This window comes from Quercus suber, unplaced genomic scaffold, assembly GCF_002906115.3.
Source record: "Quercus suber isolate HL8 unplaced genomic scaffold, Cork oak 2.0 scaffold_87, whole genome shotgun sequence".
Classification (NCBI taxonomy): Eukaryota; Viridiplantae; Streptophyta; class Magnoliopsida; order Fagales; family Fagaceae; genus Quercus; species Quercus suber.
Genome location: NW_027069552.1, coordinates 766,600 through 784,910, shown reverse-complemented (window position 1 = coordinate 784,910; position 18,311 = coordinate 766,600). Strand labels below are relative to the sequence as shown.

Below are 18,311 nucleotides of genomic sequence, written 5' to 3'. Positions count from 1 at the left end.
TAATATTACTCCAATAATAAATAAAAAATTATGGCTAAAGGCCTAAAGCTATTAACAATTAACAAAATTCTATCATTAGGGCTAATCTCAGGCAAGTATTTGTAAATCTCAAATGAAATGAAATGCTAGGTGAAGTAGCCAGCTATGATTTACTAATTCATAACTACTCAATAATTTTAGAGAGAGAGAGAGTTCATGCATTTTATGGAGGGAATTTTATTAAAACTAGGGATGGAAACTAATAACACAACGTGAGTTGACTTTGTCTTTGTCCCTTCTTCTGCAGCTCCTACCCTAATACTTTATTCTCTAGTTTCCATCCAAATTCCCTTCATATATTATGCTATAAACTAATGCAGAAACAGTTCATTGGCCAATCTGCAATTCAATTTGCTCTTTCTTATCATTGAACCTACCTGTCCTCCTCCAATATTCCTTTTAATCCCAACAACTAAGTTCTCTCATCAGTTTTCAAGATTCCATTCTCTCTCTTGGCTCTTACCAGGTTTTGGAGAAACTTTGGGAGTAACCATGGTACAGGAAACAATAAGACTCTCAGATGAGTACGAGGTTTCAGATATTTTAGGTAGAGGAGGATTCTCAGTTGTAAGAAGGGCTATAAAGAAGTCATCAAGCGGTGAAAATATCCATGTAGCTATCAAGACCCTAAAAAGGTTTAGCCCTTCTTCAACTCCATCATCACAGAATCGTGGTGCTCACAAAAGCATAGCTTCCTTGGGATTATTCCCAACATGGAAACAAGTTCCAGTATCGGATGTGTTAATCACAAATGAGATCTTGGTTATGAGAAAAATAGTGGAAAACGTGTCCCCTCATCCAAACGTGATTGATCTATATGATGTGTATGAGGATCAGGATGGGGTTCATCTTGTGCTTGAGCTTTGTTCAGGTGGAGAACTGTTTGATCGAATTGTAGCACAAGAAAGGTACAATGAAGCTGGAGCTGCAGCTGTGGTTCGACAGATTGCACAAGGGTTAAAGGCTCTTCATAGAGCCAACATTGTCCATAGAGACTTGAAGCCAGAAAACTGTCTCTTTTTGAACAAAAGTCAGGATTCTTCTTTGAAGATCATGGATTTTGGACTTAGTTCTGTGGAGGAATTCACTGACCCAGTTGTTGGATTGTTTGGTTCTATAGATTATGTCTCACCAGAGGCACTTTCTCAGGGATCAGTTACTTCTAAAAGTGATATGTGGTCTTTGGGTGTCATCTTGTATATCCTACTCTCTGGGTACGTACGTATGTTGCTTTCTGATTTTCCTAGATATGTCCTTCTAAAAAATTATATAGTAATTGATACAAATCTTACAATTTTAGACATAAATTAAAAAGTAATGTTTATTTTACACTTCTTGTTGCACAAACATTTACCCACATGAAAATTGAACTCATGATTTCAAAAGAGTGAAATCATGAATCACGATTTCAGTTCAATTTTCATGTGGGTAAATGTTTGTGTGAATGAAAATTGAACTGAAATCGTGGTACAAGATTTCAAAAAAGTGAAATCACGAATCACAATTTCAAGAAAGTGAAATCACGAATTAGTTAAATTTTCATGTGTGTGAATGTGTGTGAAATAAATAATTTCCTAAATTAAAAGTGATACAACTGTTAAATTACAATATTCCTTTTATGTATGATCCTATCATATGGGCAACACGAGGAACCCCTTAGATTTAATGTAGGTAGTCTTAGAGTAGATGTATTCCTCTTCTACAGTAATTAGCTTAATATAACACTTTCATGATAGGTTCTAATTAATTTAATTGATAAAGTTTCTTATCGTCAAATTAGAGATTTAAAATTCGAACATTGTCTACACTAAAAACTAATTAGTATTTTTGACCTCTATATAAAAAGACAAAAAAAAAAAAAAATGCAATGGTATAATGACTATGGTTTCAGTGGTACATATTTGTCATGAGAAATGTAGGTATATCAGGATTTCAAATTCTATAAATTTGAGGGATTTTAAACATTATTTTGTAATATTTTAGGTATCCACCGTTCATTGCTCAGTCGAATCGGCAAAAGCAACAAATAATTTTGGCTGTAAGTTGTTTTCATTCAAAATTCTACATGATAAGATGATACTTTATTTCAATTTCTTTAAAATTCAGTTATATCTTGTTTGCCTAGCTAGTTCCAAGATAAAATGCTTTTGTCTGCAGGGTGAGTTCAGTTTTTATGAGAAGACTTGGAAGAATATTTCTTCATCAGTAAAGCAACTGATTTCCAGTCTCCTGACAGTTGATCCTCAAAGAAGACCTAGTGCTGAAGAGGTATTTTGCTCTCTTCCTAGATTTAAGTAATAAATAGGCTGGTGATTTTCAAAATGAGTCAAAATAATTGTGAATTAGATTGATTTCAAACTTAGGAAAGAGAATAAACGAAACATGGCACTTTGTTAAGTTCCACGTCAAAAAGATTAGGGAAGAAAAGGTTAAAAGTACTCAACTTTTATTGCAAAAAGCTTACAACATAAGTAATGATGATTTTGATTGATATCACATCAACAACGTAATAAATAAAGTTTAAAATATTTTTTCTATTTTGTGTTTAAAGTTTACCTTTTTTTTCTAGAATAAATTTGATTGTTATAATTGAGAAAGAAAAATTTGAACCTTGAACAGGCTTATTGAAAATACTAAAAGATGTAGTTGAGGCACAAGTCTCTTGGCAAAAATTGACATATTAGTCTATAAGGTTTATATAATAACTATTGCATCATTGGTACATCATTAAGGAAATACATAGTCTTATAAATTCCAACAGTATAACTGGGTTTTTTTTTTTTTTTTTTTTCTAGTTTTCTTTTTTGGGCCAATGAGAGATCAACATTTCTACCCTATATCCAATACATTAAGTTGAATTCAAATACTGGACTACATTAACCAATAAGATAAAATAATGTTATCTTTTTAAGAATAAGTAAATTCAAAACAATCATGTGTTTGAATTCAATTAGAGAACTTAATATACTGCACTTAAAATATTGTATGTTTTACCCTTATTCAAAATAACAATATTCCTCACTTTCCAAACAAGGCTAAACAATGCTTCTTCTTTTTTTTCTTTTTTTTTTTCATATTTTTATTTATTAATAGTAATTCGATAGTAAAGGAAAAGGAATATGAGTCATGAATCTCAGTTGAAAACGTTAGGAGGTGCAGCTATAAGCCTCTTGGTGAAACAAAACTGTTGTCATTAGAGTATAATTATCGGTTGAGCTAATTTCGTCAATCATTTCCTTGGGTCTACATACAACTTTCTTTGCTTTTTTTTTTTTTTTTTGAGGAAAAAAGATTCATTTGGTAAACTCTAGTTACACATCTGGTGCACAAACGTTACGGTTTGCAGGCATAAAGAACATACAAAACAAATTTTAAATTCTGCAAACTAAAACTATTTTAATAGCAATGAGTCATTATGGTTGAACTCCTTAATTAACTGGCAGCAATTTTTTTATTTTTTATTTTTTATTTTTATAAACAACTGGCAGCAATTTTTTCTACTGTTGTCACCATGGTTTATAGTTCTATTCAAACAAGCACCAAGAGATTGTTGAAATACTATTCAATATTCATTTGCTTGTTAATAATTATAATTCTATTCAAACAAGCACCAAGAGATTTGTTGAAATACTGTTATTTTGTTTGTTAATAATGAAATTTAGTGCATACAAATACTAATGTGATAAATGTCTGGAAAACAGCTTCTGGATCATCTGTGGGTCGTTGGTGATTCAGCCAAGCAGGATCAAATGGATGCTGAGATTGTTTCACGACTGCAGAGCTTTAATGCCCGGCGCAAACTCCGTGCTGCAGCCATTGCTAGTGTGTGGACCAGCACAGTTTTCTTAAGGACTAAAAAGCTCAAATCTTTACTCGGGTCCCATGATCTTACACAGGATGAAATTGAGAGTCTTAGGGTACATTTTAGTAAATTGTGAGTATGCAAATCCAACTTCTACCTTGGCCTTTTGCCAGCAATTGATTGATGTTGCAAATTACAGGTCAGTGCAGAAAAAAAAAATGGTCACATTGGCAAACAATTGCTGATAAACTTCATATTAATACCATTACTGTATTAAACCAATATGTACAAATTCCATGACAAATATGTGCAAAAGGTGAAGAGTAATAATTCTTGACCAACTTAAGGCAAATACAAAAAAATATAAGGACAAACAACTTCTATGTTAAACCAATAATTCTTGACTCAGAATAAATTGCATGAGCTCAATTTATCCTAAAACCAGTTTTTTAAGATTCTGATGAAGAGTAACATCATTGACATAGTGCAGATGTGCAAAAGGTGACAATGCCACTCTGTCTGAATTCGAGGAGGTGCTGAAAGCAATGAAAATGTCGTCGTTACTCCCTCTAGCACCCCGCATCTTTGACCTATTTGACAACAATCGTGATGGAACAGTTGACATGCGAGAGATACTTTGTGGGTTTTCCAGCCTCAAGAAATTACGAGGCGATGATGCTCTCCGTCTTTGCTTCCAGGTACGCTTCATTGTTTCGATGATAACACCAAACATATAATCTAAATTTTCTTCATCTTGCCATGCTTTCTTTGTTAGCAAGAGCAACATAAAACATTTCTATGATAGAGGGAGAGAGGGCTAATTGAAACGCATTTATTAAAGCTTAAACGGATTCGTTTCATATAATCTAGATGAAAAAGAGCCAAGGCATAAAACTGAGCTAATGATCCCTCTTTCTTTGTTTGGCCAACAGATGTATGATACAGATAGGTCTGGATGCATTACAAAGGAAGAAGTAGCATCCATGCTTAGAGTAATGCCACTTAACTTTTTCACTTTCTAGCTGGTGTTTCTATCTGCATTAATATTGTATCATGATCTGTTGGTTTTGTTGAGCAGGCTTTGCCTGGTGAATGCCTTCCAGCGAATATCACCGAACCTGGGAAATTGGATGAGATGTTTGATCGGATGGACGCCAATAGCGATGGAAAAGTAACTTTCGAAGAGTTCAGAGCTGCAATGCAGATAGATAGCTCCCTCCAAGATGTAGTCCTCTCCTCTCTTCGCCCAAAATAGCTTTCCCCACCATCCACTTACTGTCTAGTGTCAACTTTCCAATAAAGCTATGGATATTTTTTCCCCTTTGTTGAACTTTTATGTCACAGGAATCAGAAGACCAGTAATGAAATGAGATGAGAAGATAATGTACTTCTAATTTTTGACAAAAAAATACTATTACTCTTTTCGGCATACTAAACAAGAGAGAGTCAAACCAATAGCAGAAAACTCAACCCCAGTTTCAATTTTCATTTTTAAAACCCTTTGCGTTCAAAAAGTTGAAGTTGAAAAACTAGCAATATCAAAAGAAGAGATTTAAAAATTTTAATAATAATAATAATACTTAATAAATAAGACTTTTGGTTGAGACAAAATCAGTAAAGCATCCTTGCTTTAACTCCAAAAGAAGAAATATTTGTCCAATGACAGGCATCTTATAGCCAAAAGTTTCATTATTGCATTGCATCTTTCATGCGGGTTAAGTTTAGGCATTCTCTTTTGAAGGTAGAGAGACTACTCTGTGAAAACTGAAAAGCCAGTGCAAAAGCTCAAACTCATCCAGCGTTTTTGTGTGAGTCTCATGCACTGTTCATGAGACTCGTAAGTACGGATTTTAGCAAAATTAACTTTAAAACTGAGTCTCACGGCACTATTCACACATTTAAAATTTATTTTGCTACAGTATTTTCAGTTTTCAACAATAAGTAGTGTCCAAACAATCTCTTAATATAGCGAGAGAGGCCAAGGAAAAACCAGAATTCATGAAATAGGGGATACTGGTTCCACTCTCTTCCCCTATCTTGAGGCTACTAAAAAAAGGGGGGGAGGGGCTTCTGCGGGAAAAAATCAAACGTTTCCTCTAATGCCACTATGAAAGAACTGTTGCAGAATGGCTTTGGTAAATTCAAGTTTCCACGGAAAATTATTTCTGTTGCTCCTTAAAAAAAAAAAAAAATAAAAATAAAAAATAAAAATAAAAATAAAAAAGGGGACACAATAGAAGATATGCGGACCAGTGTAATTTAAGTACACATTCCTCAGCTAAAGAAAGTTAACTTAAAAGAAAGTTCATTTATGATATTCCAGCTGAGCCTGAAATAGCACCATTCCCAGCCTTATCGCATTGACAAGTGTGGCACTACAATTAATCATTTAACATTATTACAGTGATCTCGATAGCCTAAAAGGACAGGGTATGTAACTACATGCAGAATCACTCATGGAAACATCAGCATCAGTATTACGACAACAGTCAAGTCTAAATAAAATAAAAAAAAGTGCAATATATAAACCTCTCTTTGGATGATATGTTGCTAGAAAAGATCCCATTCAAGAAATGTCATAAGGATCAGTTGAGAGATAAGAGTTTAATAAAAGGTACAAGATTACAAACCTTCTTTTCTTTCCTTCACATTTTCTTTCAAATTGTTTTCTACTTTAGTTTTTGCATTGAAAAAAGCTGCGGAACTTCATATATGATAGTCTAGCAGGATTGTATATAACATACAGGGTGCGTTGTGTTGAAAGAAAATTGAGGCTTCATGGATAAAAGGATATAGCCATATAGAAATGGCAGCTATCCCTCCAAGAGCAAGCTGTCCCATGTCAAAACACAAACTTGCAAAATTTTACTTTACAATTTCAATTATAAACATTACAAGACAACCATATCAGTAGAGCATACTAATGTATAATAGCAAAGAAAGTACAACCACCAACCACCAAAAGATACCAAGCAATTTGAATCTACTATAAATTATCAACAGCCACGTCCAGTTGGTATATTGGAACAATATACGGGCGCTACAAATCATCATTTTCATCCATACCTCTAGAGTCATCACTGCCTCTGTCATCTGTACTGTCATTACAATCATCAAGATCTTTTACTTTGTGACTCAGAAAAGTAGGCTCGCTAGGGACTGTTACATCCATCCAACTAAGGTCCTCACCCTCCAATACTCCTGGATCCTCCACCCAATCGCCCATGTTGGCATCCATAGCTTCCATACATATAGGGTCAAGCATACCTCTTCTAATCCTAGCTTTTCTTGCTTCTGTTTGCCTGTTAGCACACAAGAAAAAAAGAAGCCGATGAACAAGGTTAGAAGCAGTTGCAGCATAACATGTTCAGAAAAAAAAATGGAAAGTGCAATTTCGGGATAAAAGCATTACAAAATAAAATATTCACTTCATATAGGGAACAAAAGAATTGTCTATCTTATTTTCGTATCCTATATTCCCTCTTTCAATCAACTTTATTTGATTGAAAGAGGGAAAAGGTGTTAATGAAGAGAGAGGGAGAACGAAAATAATGGCCATTCTTGGGAGCCAAAAAAGGACATTCATTAGCCCCATTTCCTTTTTATAATAGCATGGCTAGCAGTTGCTTCTTGGGTTGCTGTTGCTTCTTGTATGAGTTTGGAGAGTTGCTTTAGCATGGTCTCAGACTTCTTGCAAAACCATAGCCCTTTTATCTCCTCTCTTTGTTGCTTTTGTCAAATAAGCTTGAAAGGATCATTTTAAGATAGCCTTAAGTAAATGGTAGTAAGTGTAAGAAGGAAGTAGGAGTTGCCCAACTGTGGGCCTGATTAGAATGGTGCTCAAAAGATTTCTGTTTCATAAAATAAAATAAAAATCTACAGTAAATGTGTTTGCCAGGGTTTTATCTTTCCTCCATTTTCTAAAAACTATGAACTAAAAAATTTACCCTGAAAAACAATTTTTTGGAAACACCAAAAAGGTGTTTTCAACTGTTTCAGGAAATTCTTCTCAGAAACCGCTTGAAAACATGGAGAACACCTCCCTCAGTAATGATAAACTTGTAAATATTGAGAACTGACACTATGAACCCTTGTGGCCCCCTTTCTCACTCTCTTTGATTTCCCCCTTGCTTTCCATCTCTCTCTCTCTCTCTATGAATTTGTAGGAGGTGGAGAACCATATCCTTTCTTGCAAGTCACAGACCTTACAGAAAGAGGCAGGTTGATTTTGTAAAAATTTGAGTCACAATTAAAATATTAAAAGATCAAACTAAGGATGATGATCTCATTTTTCTTGCAAGTCACAGACCTTACAGAAAGAGGCAGGTTGATTTTGTAAAAATTTGAGTCACAATTAAAATATTAAAAGATCAAACTAAAGATGATGATCTCATTTTCTCCACCTTTATCTGCACATTTTTCTGTCATTTACATGGTAGACCTCCCTGGCATAAAACCAAATTGATTATCTGATGTACCTTGATAAATGACAAAGTCTTGCCAGCTTAAGTTTTGTGGCTGCATTTGTCATTTTTTCCATCATGAGAATAGGAGTCAAAATAATTCATGAGTCTGAAACACCTCACCAGAAGCAAATTTTAAGTAAAAGGAAGGTAGAAGATGCCACAATGCATACGACAAAATCAAGTGGTTCTTGTAAGAATTGTTTGGGTAAGTTATCAGTGAAAAGAAGACTTGATCAATGACTGAATCTGATTATAATAATTAAATGTCAAAAATTAACTAATGACTCGTTGTCACATAAAGTTCAAGACATGAATGTAAAATATGAAACAGAAAGGACCAATGAAACATCTAGAATCCACAAGTACTTTGGGTCCTATGGTATCATTAATATACTAGCAAAAAGATGGCCATTTTTTGTTTACCTCTCTTGAAGGTGCAAGTTGAAATGAACAAATATGAGGTCATTCAACCTCTGATGCTCCAACCGGTTCCTTTTCTTCAAATGGATACGTTCAAACATGTTCCAACTCCTCTCACATCGGGTGATACTACAAGCTTGACTTAATATCCTGACAGCTAACCGCTGTAAATCTGGGTAATCAGCTGCATACATTGACCACCAAGTAGCTGCAAAACAATACTTTCTCATTATTATTTAATTATATGCCATAAAGGACTGGAAACTTGGAAAAAAAAACTGATAAGATCACCTGGAGCCAATGAATCTCGACCACGTAATGCCACAGGTCGACCAAAATCCCCTACAGCTTCCTCATAGAAATTTATGTTGCTTGTAATCATAACCTGAGCTGTTAAATCAGGCTCTAAGGTTTCAATGCAATCAAGTAAGCCTTTTTGGATGACTTTGTTAGAGGAAAAACTGGGGTTATAAAATATGGAGGGGTTCAAGTAGTATGCAGCTGCATGAAGTGGGCTATGAAATTCCTCTTGCCAAACACGATCGATAACCTCTAAATACGGCAAGTACTCAGATTCCTTGTTGTTAAAAGCAACAATGATGCTTTTCTTTGCTTTTTCTATCGCATCATATATGTATCCAATAGATGGCTTCTCTCCACATTCCATAAGCTGTAAAACAGAAAGTAAAGGCTTTGTCACCTTTGACGCTTGCTCACACATTGACCAGAAAAGTGGCTCCACAATAATCTCTGCCACCTCAAGTCCTGCCCTTTGCTTAGATAAAGTTGACTGCATCCAAGTAGCTCCAGTAAACATCTGGTGAAGATGGCCCTTCAAAGAGACGATGCTTTGCAGTGTCAGAAAGATAGAAGCAAACCTGGTGGTTGCAAGTTGGATAATATCTCTTCCACCTGTTTTCTTCCTCATTAAATTGAGGACCCAAGCATTGTTATATACAAACTGGGTTACCTGTTTAGCCTTTGCCAAAACCTCTTTCATTACATCCATTTTTCCAATTTCCTCAAGCATTATGTCAATACAATGTGCTCCAGAGGTAGTACAGAAAAAGGTTTTGTATTTTTCCATTAAAAGTTTTCCTGCAGCTTTAAAACTGGGTGAAGTATCTGTTAGAAAATTGATAATATTCTTTTGCCCAACTTCTTGAACAACACCATCAAAAAAATTTAAAAGTGCCTCAGGAGAAGTGATGTCTGACACAGCAACAGATTTTAGGAACACAGTACCCTTTGGACAATAAACAAAGAAGTTTATTACTGTATGACTGTTTCTGTCCATCCACTTATCAACCATTACTGAACACCCAGTCACCTCCCAAGACTTTCTCAATTCTTCACCATATTCACTCACTTCCTGAACACTCCTTTTCAGCAATTTACCCCTCAAAGAATGATAGGAAGGCATCTTATAACCAGGGCCTACAGCAGCAATTGCATCAGCCATCTCTTGAAAATACTGTGAATTTGCAGCAGTAAATTGTATGCCTGCATCATATAAAAATTTCGCAACAGCCATATCAGCTTCATCCATGCTCTCCTGGGAAGCAAAACTCTGGTGTATCGGTTGAGCAACAATAGGTGCAATAGTCGAAAAATGTTGCTTCTTCTGTCTCTTAGAGCGATTGAAAATTCTTTCCACAACCTCTTTTCCCCTTTTCCTTCCAGTGCCTCGAGTGGAAACTATGTCCTGAAGCCGCACCACATCGCCATCATCTCCTTCTTCCCTACCCTGAATAAATGACATGGAATCCTTGCTACTTTTCGATCCTTTCTGCCTCTTTAATCTTTCCAAAACTTTAAAACCTAAATGTTGTTGCATCTGTACTTTAACATCTTCAGGTACTTCCTCACATGGAGATACATTCCCTCTTTCCCCAGCTAAATGTTGCTTCAGTCTAGAAATTCCACCACCAAGCATAATTTTGTGACAGTATTTGCACTTTATCTTTTGGCGACCACCATTTACCATAATTCCATGGGCCCAACCAGGATCAGAAGCTCGGGGGGGTGTCAAACCCTAGTCAGATATGCAAAGTCAGCAGTTAACATAGCACAGAGATAAGTACAGGAATACATTAATTGAAATTTGTATATGACAAACACTTAAATTTCAAGTCCTAAAAATCTAGAATGGACAAATCAAAAGCCTGAAAAGAAATGTGAAAAAATATTAGCACTTACTTGATTATCCTTGTGTTGCATAGCTGAGAAGGCGTCAAAAGACTCTCGAGTTTCCAACATCAACTGTTAATACTCTATTTTTGAGTCACAAAAACGCAACATGGAAAGCATAATCAATGAGAAGAGAACAGAAGAACACCTAAAAGTAAATCCATTTTAAGGACTCAGCAAAGACTACAGCCGATAAATATGCAAAGTTGTGAGGAATGAAATTCATAAATTACATTAATGAGAGGGGACCATAGAGGATACTGAGTCCAAAAATTTGAAAGATTTTGTCACTATAAATATAATTACAAAGTTAAAAGTAAATGCATATGGACAGCTAATCTAAGCCAGGCAGTGAACCACAATTCCATTCCATTGGAGGGCTACATTTTGACTGCAAAATCATGACTTAGCATAAACTTGAGATTATATGTTAGCTCCCAGGGGACTTGTGCTTTAAACAAGGTCTGACTCTTGGATGCATTCATAAGCCTTCCACCATTTACAACATGATTTCAACTTGGATTACAATGGCCTAAAATAATCGTCAATGTATTTCTAACAAATTCGTTCTGGTTGTTCAACAGAACAGAAAATGCTTTAGATCATATGTAAAATATGTTAAAATCATAGATGTGTTCTTTACGGTTCTTAGTGCCATCTAATTCAAATGGAAAAACTAAGTTGGAGATGTGAGATTATGACCAACAATAACCAAACGTACTTTCACCATTTGAATTTGAAGAAAGCAAACACGACGTAGAATGTAATTGCTTTAGATCATGCCATTCATATCATTTTGTTCCAAATAGTGCACAAATTACCAAAAAAAAAAAATGTACAAAATCAATGGGCCCACCATAATTATGACACTATGAAATCTATGTGAGTTTAAGTTAGACTAATAAAATCTTTTGTCATCAAATAAGAAATTTGGAGTTCGAATCCCACCTACACTAGAAACAATTAGTGATTTGGCTTGATGATAAAAAGCAATCATCAAAAAGTGGACTTCATACGTTGCAAAATCCATATGTTTACTCCTTATACTCAAGTATATAAGAATTCAAAAAAACAAACATAACAAAGCTAAATATAGCTCATCTCAAAACCAGAAAAAACAAAAAAAAACAAAAAACAAAAAAAACAAAAATATTAACCAAACAAGCAGACCAAATGTTTAAAAAAAAGTAAGAAAAACAATCTGGATTTTCTTTTTTCTTGTCAGAGAAAATATACAAGGCAGACCAAATGCTGTGTTAAGTAAACTTGGCAGAGTCCCCAGATTTTACAGTCCTAAGTAACAAGAATTCCAAAATATAATTTTTAGTTGAGTGAACACCCAGGAAACACGGACACTTCAATTGGGGTGCCATACCTTTGTCGTAGAAGTGTCATACCCGCCGTGTCAAGTTATAAATTTTCAGAAATTACTAGTGTCAGCTGTGTCATACCCGAACCAGTACCCGTGTTAGTGTCACAACAAATTTCATAACTGTTCGATTATTGATTCTCAGATGGTCCCACCATTAACACTACTTTATTATCCACCATTAACAACTAGAATTATGTTGTGTTTAATGTTTTGGGTTCTTATATTTTCTCAACATCCAAACAGGGAGTGAAATATAACTAGTTCAACACAACCAGTTAACAAAACAGAGAGAATAAAAGTTCTGAATAATTCACATAATTAACTCGGAAAAAATTAAAAAACTGCCTTACTACGATTCATCTAAACTAATTTAAACGATTTAATTTTCTTGATGAATTGAAAAAATCAATGCCAAAAATAAATAATTAAAAAAAAAACTTACTCGGAAAATTTCCGAATTCCGGTACGATACTTGCGTGCCGAAATATCGTGATCGTTGTCCGAGACATCAGATCCGAAGGTCGAGACGGAACGAAGAGAAAAGTCTACAGGAGGAGCGAAGAAAGTGAACCGGTACAGGGAACGTTTCGGAATAGAACGGATTTCGGGGAGATCGGAACAGAGAAATCGGTTTTAGAGAGACGAGCGAAATTTGGAGATAAAGGAACGTTTTTAGAAGAATGGGGGATAAAAAAGGGCGTGTCCGCAATTATCGTTTCGGGTTCAGATTTTGGAGAGATAACGAACGTTCTATTCTATGATGAGATTATCACTTGCTTTTTGCAAATTGCAATCATGAGTTCTAAATTGCGCTGCCGTTTCGGTTCCTTCCACGGTGTCACGTGCTACTCACCGTTTAGTCATGTGACTTGGGTTTTTTTTTCCTTTTTTTGGGCCAAATATTTAGTTTTTGTAAAAGATATATTACTACCTAAAAATCTTTATCCAAAGTTATTTAGTTACGATAGTCTCATTTGACTAAAATCGAGGTTCAAGTAAATGGGCTTTAAATGAAAACTTCTCACATGAAACTCAGGTCAAACATAAAATACATATGTCTCACCTCTCTCAGTTTTAAATTTTAGATAAAATTTGAGTTTACTAAACTCTAGTTTCACATGAGATATTTTATTTTAAAATGTCTCATCAAATAATCAACATGAATGGTTATTTGCTTAAAACTCAAGTTCATTAACGTTCTATTTGTTTCACTATAAAACATTTTCTGGATAATATTTGTCAGCATTTGTTAGTGTTTGTTGTGTTGTAAAATATTGGTCAAACTAAAAACATTTTCTAGTTGACCTGTAAAACTTAGTGTACAAGTGTAAAATGTTTTACGCTTAAAATAAGCGTAAAACATTTTACATTTTGGAATGCCTATCCTTACTCACAAACCATTCTCTTTTGCACAACCACACCCACCAAAAGTGACACCTATTATCAGCGCCACCCACTACCAACTATGATCCAGTTCTTTAACTTCGAAAAACACCCTTCAAAACCTAGATTGAAGAGATTAGAATTATTTAGTATAGAGATCTCCACCAGCTCCAAGATTGTAGGGTTAGATTTTTGGAGGTCAGATTGCGACTAAGCTTTCTTTTTGTGTGTCGAATTGCAATGAATCTAGTGATTAAGTGGTTTTTTTTTTTTTTTGATGGATTATGAGTCTCAATTGTTTGATGAATTTTGGGTATGGTTTTGCATTATCGACGATGGTGGGATGATGGTGGCTTGACGGACGGCGTGGGTGGGTTGTTTGATGAATTTTGGGTATGGGTTTCGTTTATCGACAACGGAGGGTTAATGGTGGCTTAACGGAGGTGTGGTTGTTTGGATGAGTTTCATTGGTGGCTTCTTGGGGTAGATCTAATTCATCTAAATGTGGCAAATTTTGACTTTTTTTTTCTTTTTTGTGGGGGGGGGGGGGGGGGGGGGGTGACTTTGGATTCAGCAATGATGCTTCAATAGCCCCAAATGGACTGAATTTGGCTCTAATTTGGTTGGATTTGTACTAATCATATGGATTGTGAGAGAGAAAAATGATTTTCTAATGATTTTTCATGGACTGTGAGAGAAAAATGTTTACATTTTACTTCTAAACAAACACTTGAAAATGATTTTTTTTTTTGATTTTTCAGGTATGCAACCAAACACTATAAAATGAAAATTTTTTCTTGAAAATATTTTCAGTGTAAAATATTTTACGGTGAAACAAACAAAGCGTAAACTTGATTCTAGCAAAATTAAATTTAAAAAAAAAAAAAAAAAAAAAACTATATAACTAAATACCTTTAGGCAGAGGTTTTTTTTTTTTTTTTTTTTTTTGCAAAAACTAAATATTTGGAAGAAAAAAAAAAGGTCGTGATTTGGACTACAAAGGATTCTCTTAATTTCATTTCATATTTTTTTAAAGGATAAATTTTAGTTACAAACTTGATTATAGCTAATAATTAAAATTTCACTTTTAAGAAATTCATCATTCATGCTTTCAAAATTTTCAAAATATTAAATATCAATAGCTATGCCATCCATTAAATATTTAAATTTCAAGTTTTTGTATCTAAAATTATGATTAAAAAATAAGTTTATGATCGAATAGTAAATAACATCTAATTGACATGAATTATGATATGAACATTAAAAACATAAAAAATATGCAATCTAACAGTTAGATTTTTAAAATATGTAGTTGTAGGGGCCAGATTTGAGCACTTTGCCCTGGGGATAAGTGGACTCAAGCCCAACAAGCCCAATACAATAAATTTGTAAAGAGTGGGTAGAAGAATTGGGCTTTAAATAGTGTAACAATAGTTGAAGGTGATTTAAAGAATTAGGGTACGTTTGGTATGCTGTAATAGCTCCTGTAATGGAATAGCTATTCATGCGTAATATCAATTCGGTCATTTGGTTGCATCTTTACTACATGGATTAATTATTACATTGGAATAACTATTCTTTAAATTGAAGAATAGCTATTCCTCTTTAAAATGGATGTAATAGCTATTCCTTAGTGTATATAATAGGTTTTAAAATTAAAATATTTTCAAAAATGTAAAGTTTCCTTATACATCTTCTTTTACAAGTTTTCCATGTGTAACAACCAAACTTATGAATAGTAATAATTATTCCATTACAATGTCTTCTATTCCTAGTAATAAAGATTACTATTCCTAATGTAATCTACATTCAGTATACCAAACGTACCCTTAATAAGTAAAACAAATATGGATTTAGACAAATAATTCAATCCTCGGCACTAGTCCGAGGAGCTTCCACTTATTATTTCTTGATTAACAGTGATAATGGTTACAAAACTAGCTCAAGTTGCTACAATGTTTCCTTCCTCAAAATTCCGATCCCTTTTCTCAGAGCTCCTTTTTCATTATATACTACTTTCCTCCTTCATCTCCACCATACAAGTGCATGTCAGATCTACCGTTGTTGATCTTTGTCACATCAACCTTCCTCCCAAAGCTCTTAGGTAGTCGCTGTGAGTCTGAAAAGCTACTGCTCAAGTATCACTTCTGGATTTAATGCAACCAGAATGTTAGTTGTGGAGCATTTAATGTGGAAGCTGCAGTTTTTCCTAGAATTGCTCTACCGCCATGCTCCAATCCGCTTGCTTGCTGTACTTATCTTTTTCCTGAGGTACTTTGGAATATTTTTTATTTGGTAAGTCTCTTTACATCAACCTCACCCTTGGCTAGCCGAGGACGGAGTTGTCCTCGCCACGGTTTCCTGGGCTGCCTTGATTACCATTGCCTTCTTCATATGCGACTACGGCTCTCGTCATGGGCTTCAGGCCCAATTTAGAAGGTTGATGCATTCCATTGGGTTTTATGACCCCACAGTAGTCATATTAATTATTTTAGAGGAAGTTTATTTTCAAAATATGTAGCCAAAATTTTTTCCTTTTTTTAACTTAAAATTATTAACCATTTTTTTTTTAATTTAGAAAGTTAAACTATGCACTTTCAAAATAATTCAATTCAAAATTTCAAATTATAAATATGTGATGAATAGTCTTGAAAACAACAAATGTTTAAATGAAATTATTTTATGTAGATTAGGAAGTAGTTTTATTTAGATATTTATTAGCTGCATGATGTATCGCCCTAAATAAATAAATGCATGGTTTGAACAGTATCTCTAAAAGAATGCAGGATTGAATTTGAAAATTTTTAATATTTGTACGAAATTTAGTTTGAATATATCTACACGTTATGTGGTTTGAAATTAAATTTATCTTCTTTTTCTTCAACTTTCCTATAAACGGAAGGGATTTTTTTTTTTTTTTAATCTTTAAGGAAAATGGCAAATATTAGGTACTGTATTTAGGTATTGTTCTTTCGGTTCTCCCTTTTAAAATTCAGTCATGTGGCAGTACTTAACTAAAATGACAAAATTTAGCTATAAAATTAGTTGTAACCTACTCAATATCTTATTTGAAGTGAATTTTGATAAATTTACCATTGGATTATATCTTCTTCTTATATCCTCCATGCTGGAAATATTTTTATAAAATTAAAGATCAATAACTACATCAACAATAAATTGTTTAAATTGCATGTTTTTGAAGTTTAAAATTATGTATAAAATATAAGCTTATAAATCATATAGTAAATAATATTCAATTGACACAAAATTTAACATGTGTATTAAGAGCATAAATAACATGTAATTTAGCAGTTAGATTTTCACAATATGCAGTAATATTTATTTTATTGAATAAGGTTGTAACCTTAGGATACAACTAATTTTGTATCTAAATTTTGTCCTAACTAAAAATACATTTTCATCCCAAAAATAATAAATAAAAAAATAAAATAAAAAACCATATGGCTAAATTTTAAGATGGGAACTTAAGGGATAACACTTAAATACTATACCTAAGTTTTGTCCAAAAGAAAAATACATTGGATATTTTTATATTACATTGTAAGTTTTTGGTTAACTATTATGGGAAATTTTAATGGATGCCTTAAGCACATTGGTTTGTGAAATATTCTTAGAATTTTTTTTTAAAAGAAAAAGAAAAAAACAATTAATTTTTTTGACAGCTTTTTATATTTTCCATAAAAGTGGTGTAGACACCGTATTTTGTCCACCCTTTATTTGCGTGTCAAACCCCAAAAATTCCAAAAATATTATCTTTTCTCTATGCGGCCACGGAAACATCTAGATTGACGTGGGGCAATTCGTTCAGGCATCGGAACACTCGAAGTGCATTTTCTGGTCAAATTAACCAAAATGCCCTTGATCAACCTTGGGTTGACTGAAAGTCAAAATTGATCAAAATCATCCCAAAACAAACATTTTTCACATTTCTACTTTCTACATCAAACCCAAGCTACTCGGTAATTTTCGTCAGTTAAGACCAAGTTTGACTCAAGGTTCACTCTTGGGAGCACCAGAAACCCTAATTTTATCCGAATATCAAAAGAGGTTGGGACCAACGTCATTGCAAAGATTATCAAATTCCTTTTCCAACAACTATTCATGGGTCAAAACCAAAGTTAAAACGGTTAAGATATCCAAAAAACTGTGCAAAACGCGTCAGCACACTTCTCAAGGTCATACTTTTGATTTCTACCGTCGGATTTTCAATTTCTTTAGTGTCCTGAAAACTAGACATCTATTGCTTTCTAGGGATATTAAGATCAGCTCAATCCAATTCTGAGAAGACCTTCAAATACACATCCAAAGTTGAACTAGGAAAATGCCAAAACTACTGATGTCAGCAGGGTGGCCAGTGGCCCTACAAGGTGCGCCGAAAGCTAAACGGTCACTTTTCAGCTATAAATGCTTACAGACCCCTCACTTTGCCAACCAAAAAAAAAAAAATTGGGCTAATTCTCTCTCTCCTCTCTCTCTCTCTCTCTCTCTCTCTCTCTCTCTCTCTCTCTCTCTCTCTCTCTTTCTCTTTTAAATCTAACCGTTCCCTTGTCATCTTTCCCCTGGTTTATTAGTTTGTACTAGGCCTGACCTGACCCAAATACAATAGGGTTTTCCGCTA

The 18,311-nt window shown here is 34.1% G+C and overlaps 2 protein-coding genes across 3 annotated transcripts; one reads left to right on the top strand and one right to left on the bottom strand.

The window, feature by feature from the left end:
* The first annotated feature begins 354 nt into the window (after positions 1–354).
* On the top strand, positions 355–5,255 carry LOC112009292 (calcium and calcium/calmodulin-dependent serine/threonine-protein kinase). The gene is made up of 7 exons (XM_024041624.2): positions 355–1,253; positions 2,023–2,077; positions 2,197–2,307; positions 3,741–3,973; positions 4,332–4,539; positions 4,774–4,833; positions 4,920–5,255. The coding sequence occupies exons 1-7, from the start codon at positions 532–534 to the stop codon at positions 5,094–5,096; spliced, it is 1,566 nt and encodes a 521-aa protein (XP_023897392.1). The 5' UTR covers positions 355–531; the 3' UTR covers positions 5,097–5,255.
* Positions 5,256–6,527: 1,272 nt separating this feature from the next.
* Positions 6,528–13,079, bottom strand: LOC112009290 (uncharacterized). 2 transcript variants are annotated; one of them, XM_024041622.2, is made up of 5 exons: positions 12,732–13,079; positions 10,927–11,000; positions 9,019–10,762; positions 8,731–8,935; positions 6,528–7,143 (listed from the first exon to the last, which is right to left on the bottom strand). In XM_024041622.2, exons 2-5 carry the CDS (start codon positions 10,984–10,986, stop codon positions 6,882–6,884), a joined length of 2,271 nt encoding a protein of 756 aa, XP_023897390.1. In that variant the 5' UTR covers positions 10,987–11,000; positions 12,732–13,079; the 3' UTR covers positions 6,528–6,881. The 2 variants fall into 2 exon arrangements, with proteins under 2 accessions (XP_023897390.1, XP_065630227.1); XM_065774155.1 differs by having other exon boundaries at positions 10,927–10,989.
* Positions 13,080–18,311: the final 5,232 nt, after the last annotated feature.

What these genes read in the sequence shown, in the direction of transcription:
- LOC112009292 (XM_024041624.2), top strand. Translation starts at nt 532, where the DNA reads ATGGTACAGGAAACAATAAGACTCTCAGATGAGTACGAGGTTTCAGAT. An exon ending in AGCAACAAATAATTTTGGCT is followed by an intron (nt 2,078 to 2,196) that starts GTAAGTTGTTTT and finishes TTTTGTCTGCAG; the next exon opens with GGTGAGTTCAGTTTTTATGA. An exon ending in AAGTAGCATCCATGCTTAGA is followed by an intron (nt 4,834 to 4,919) that starts GTAATGCCACTT and finishes TTTGTTGAGCAG; the next exon opens with GCTTTGCCTGGTGAATGCCT.
- LOC112009290 (XM_024041622.2), bottom strand. Translation starts at nt 10,986, where the DNA reads ATGTTGGAAACTCGAGAGTCTTTTGACGCCTTCTCAGCTATGCAACAC. An exon ending in TGCAACACAAGGATAATCAA is followed by an intron (nt 10,763 to 10,926) that starts GTAAGTGCTAAT and finishes ATATCTGACTAG; the next exon opens with GGTTTGACACCCCCCCGAGC. An exon ending in TCGAGATTCATTGGCTCCAG is followed by an intron (nt 8,936 to 9,018) that starts GTGATCTTATCA and finishes ATTGTTTTGCAG; the next exon opens with CTACTTGGTGGTCAATGTAT.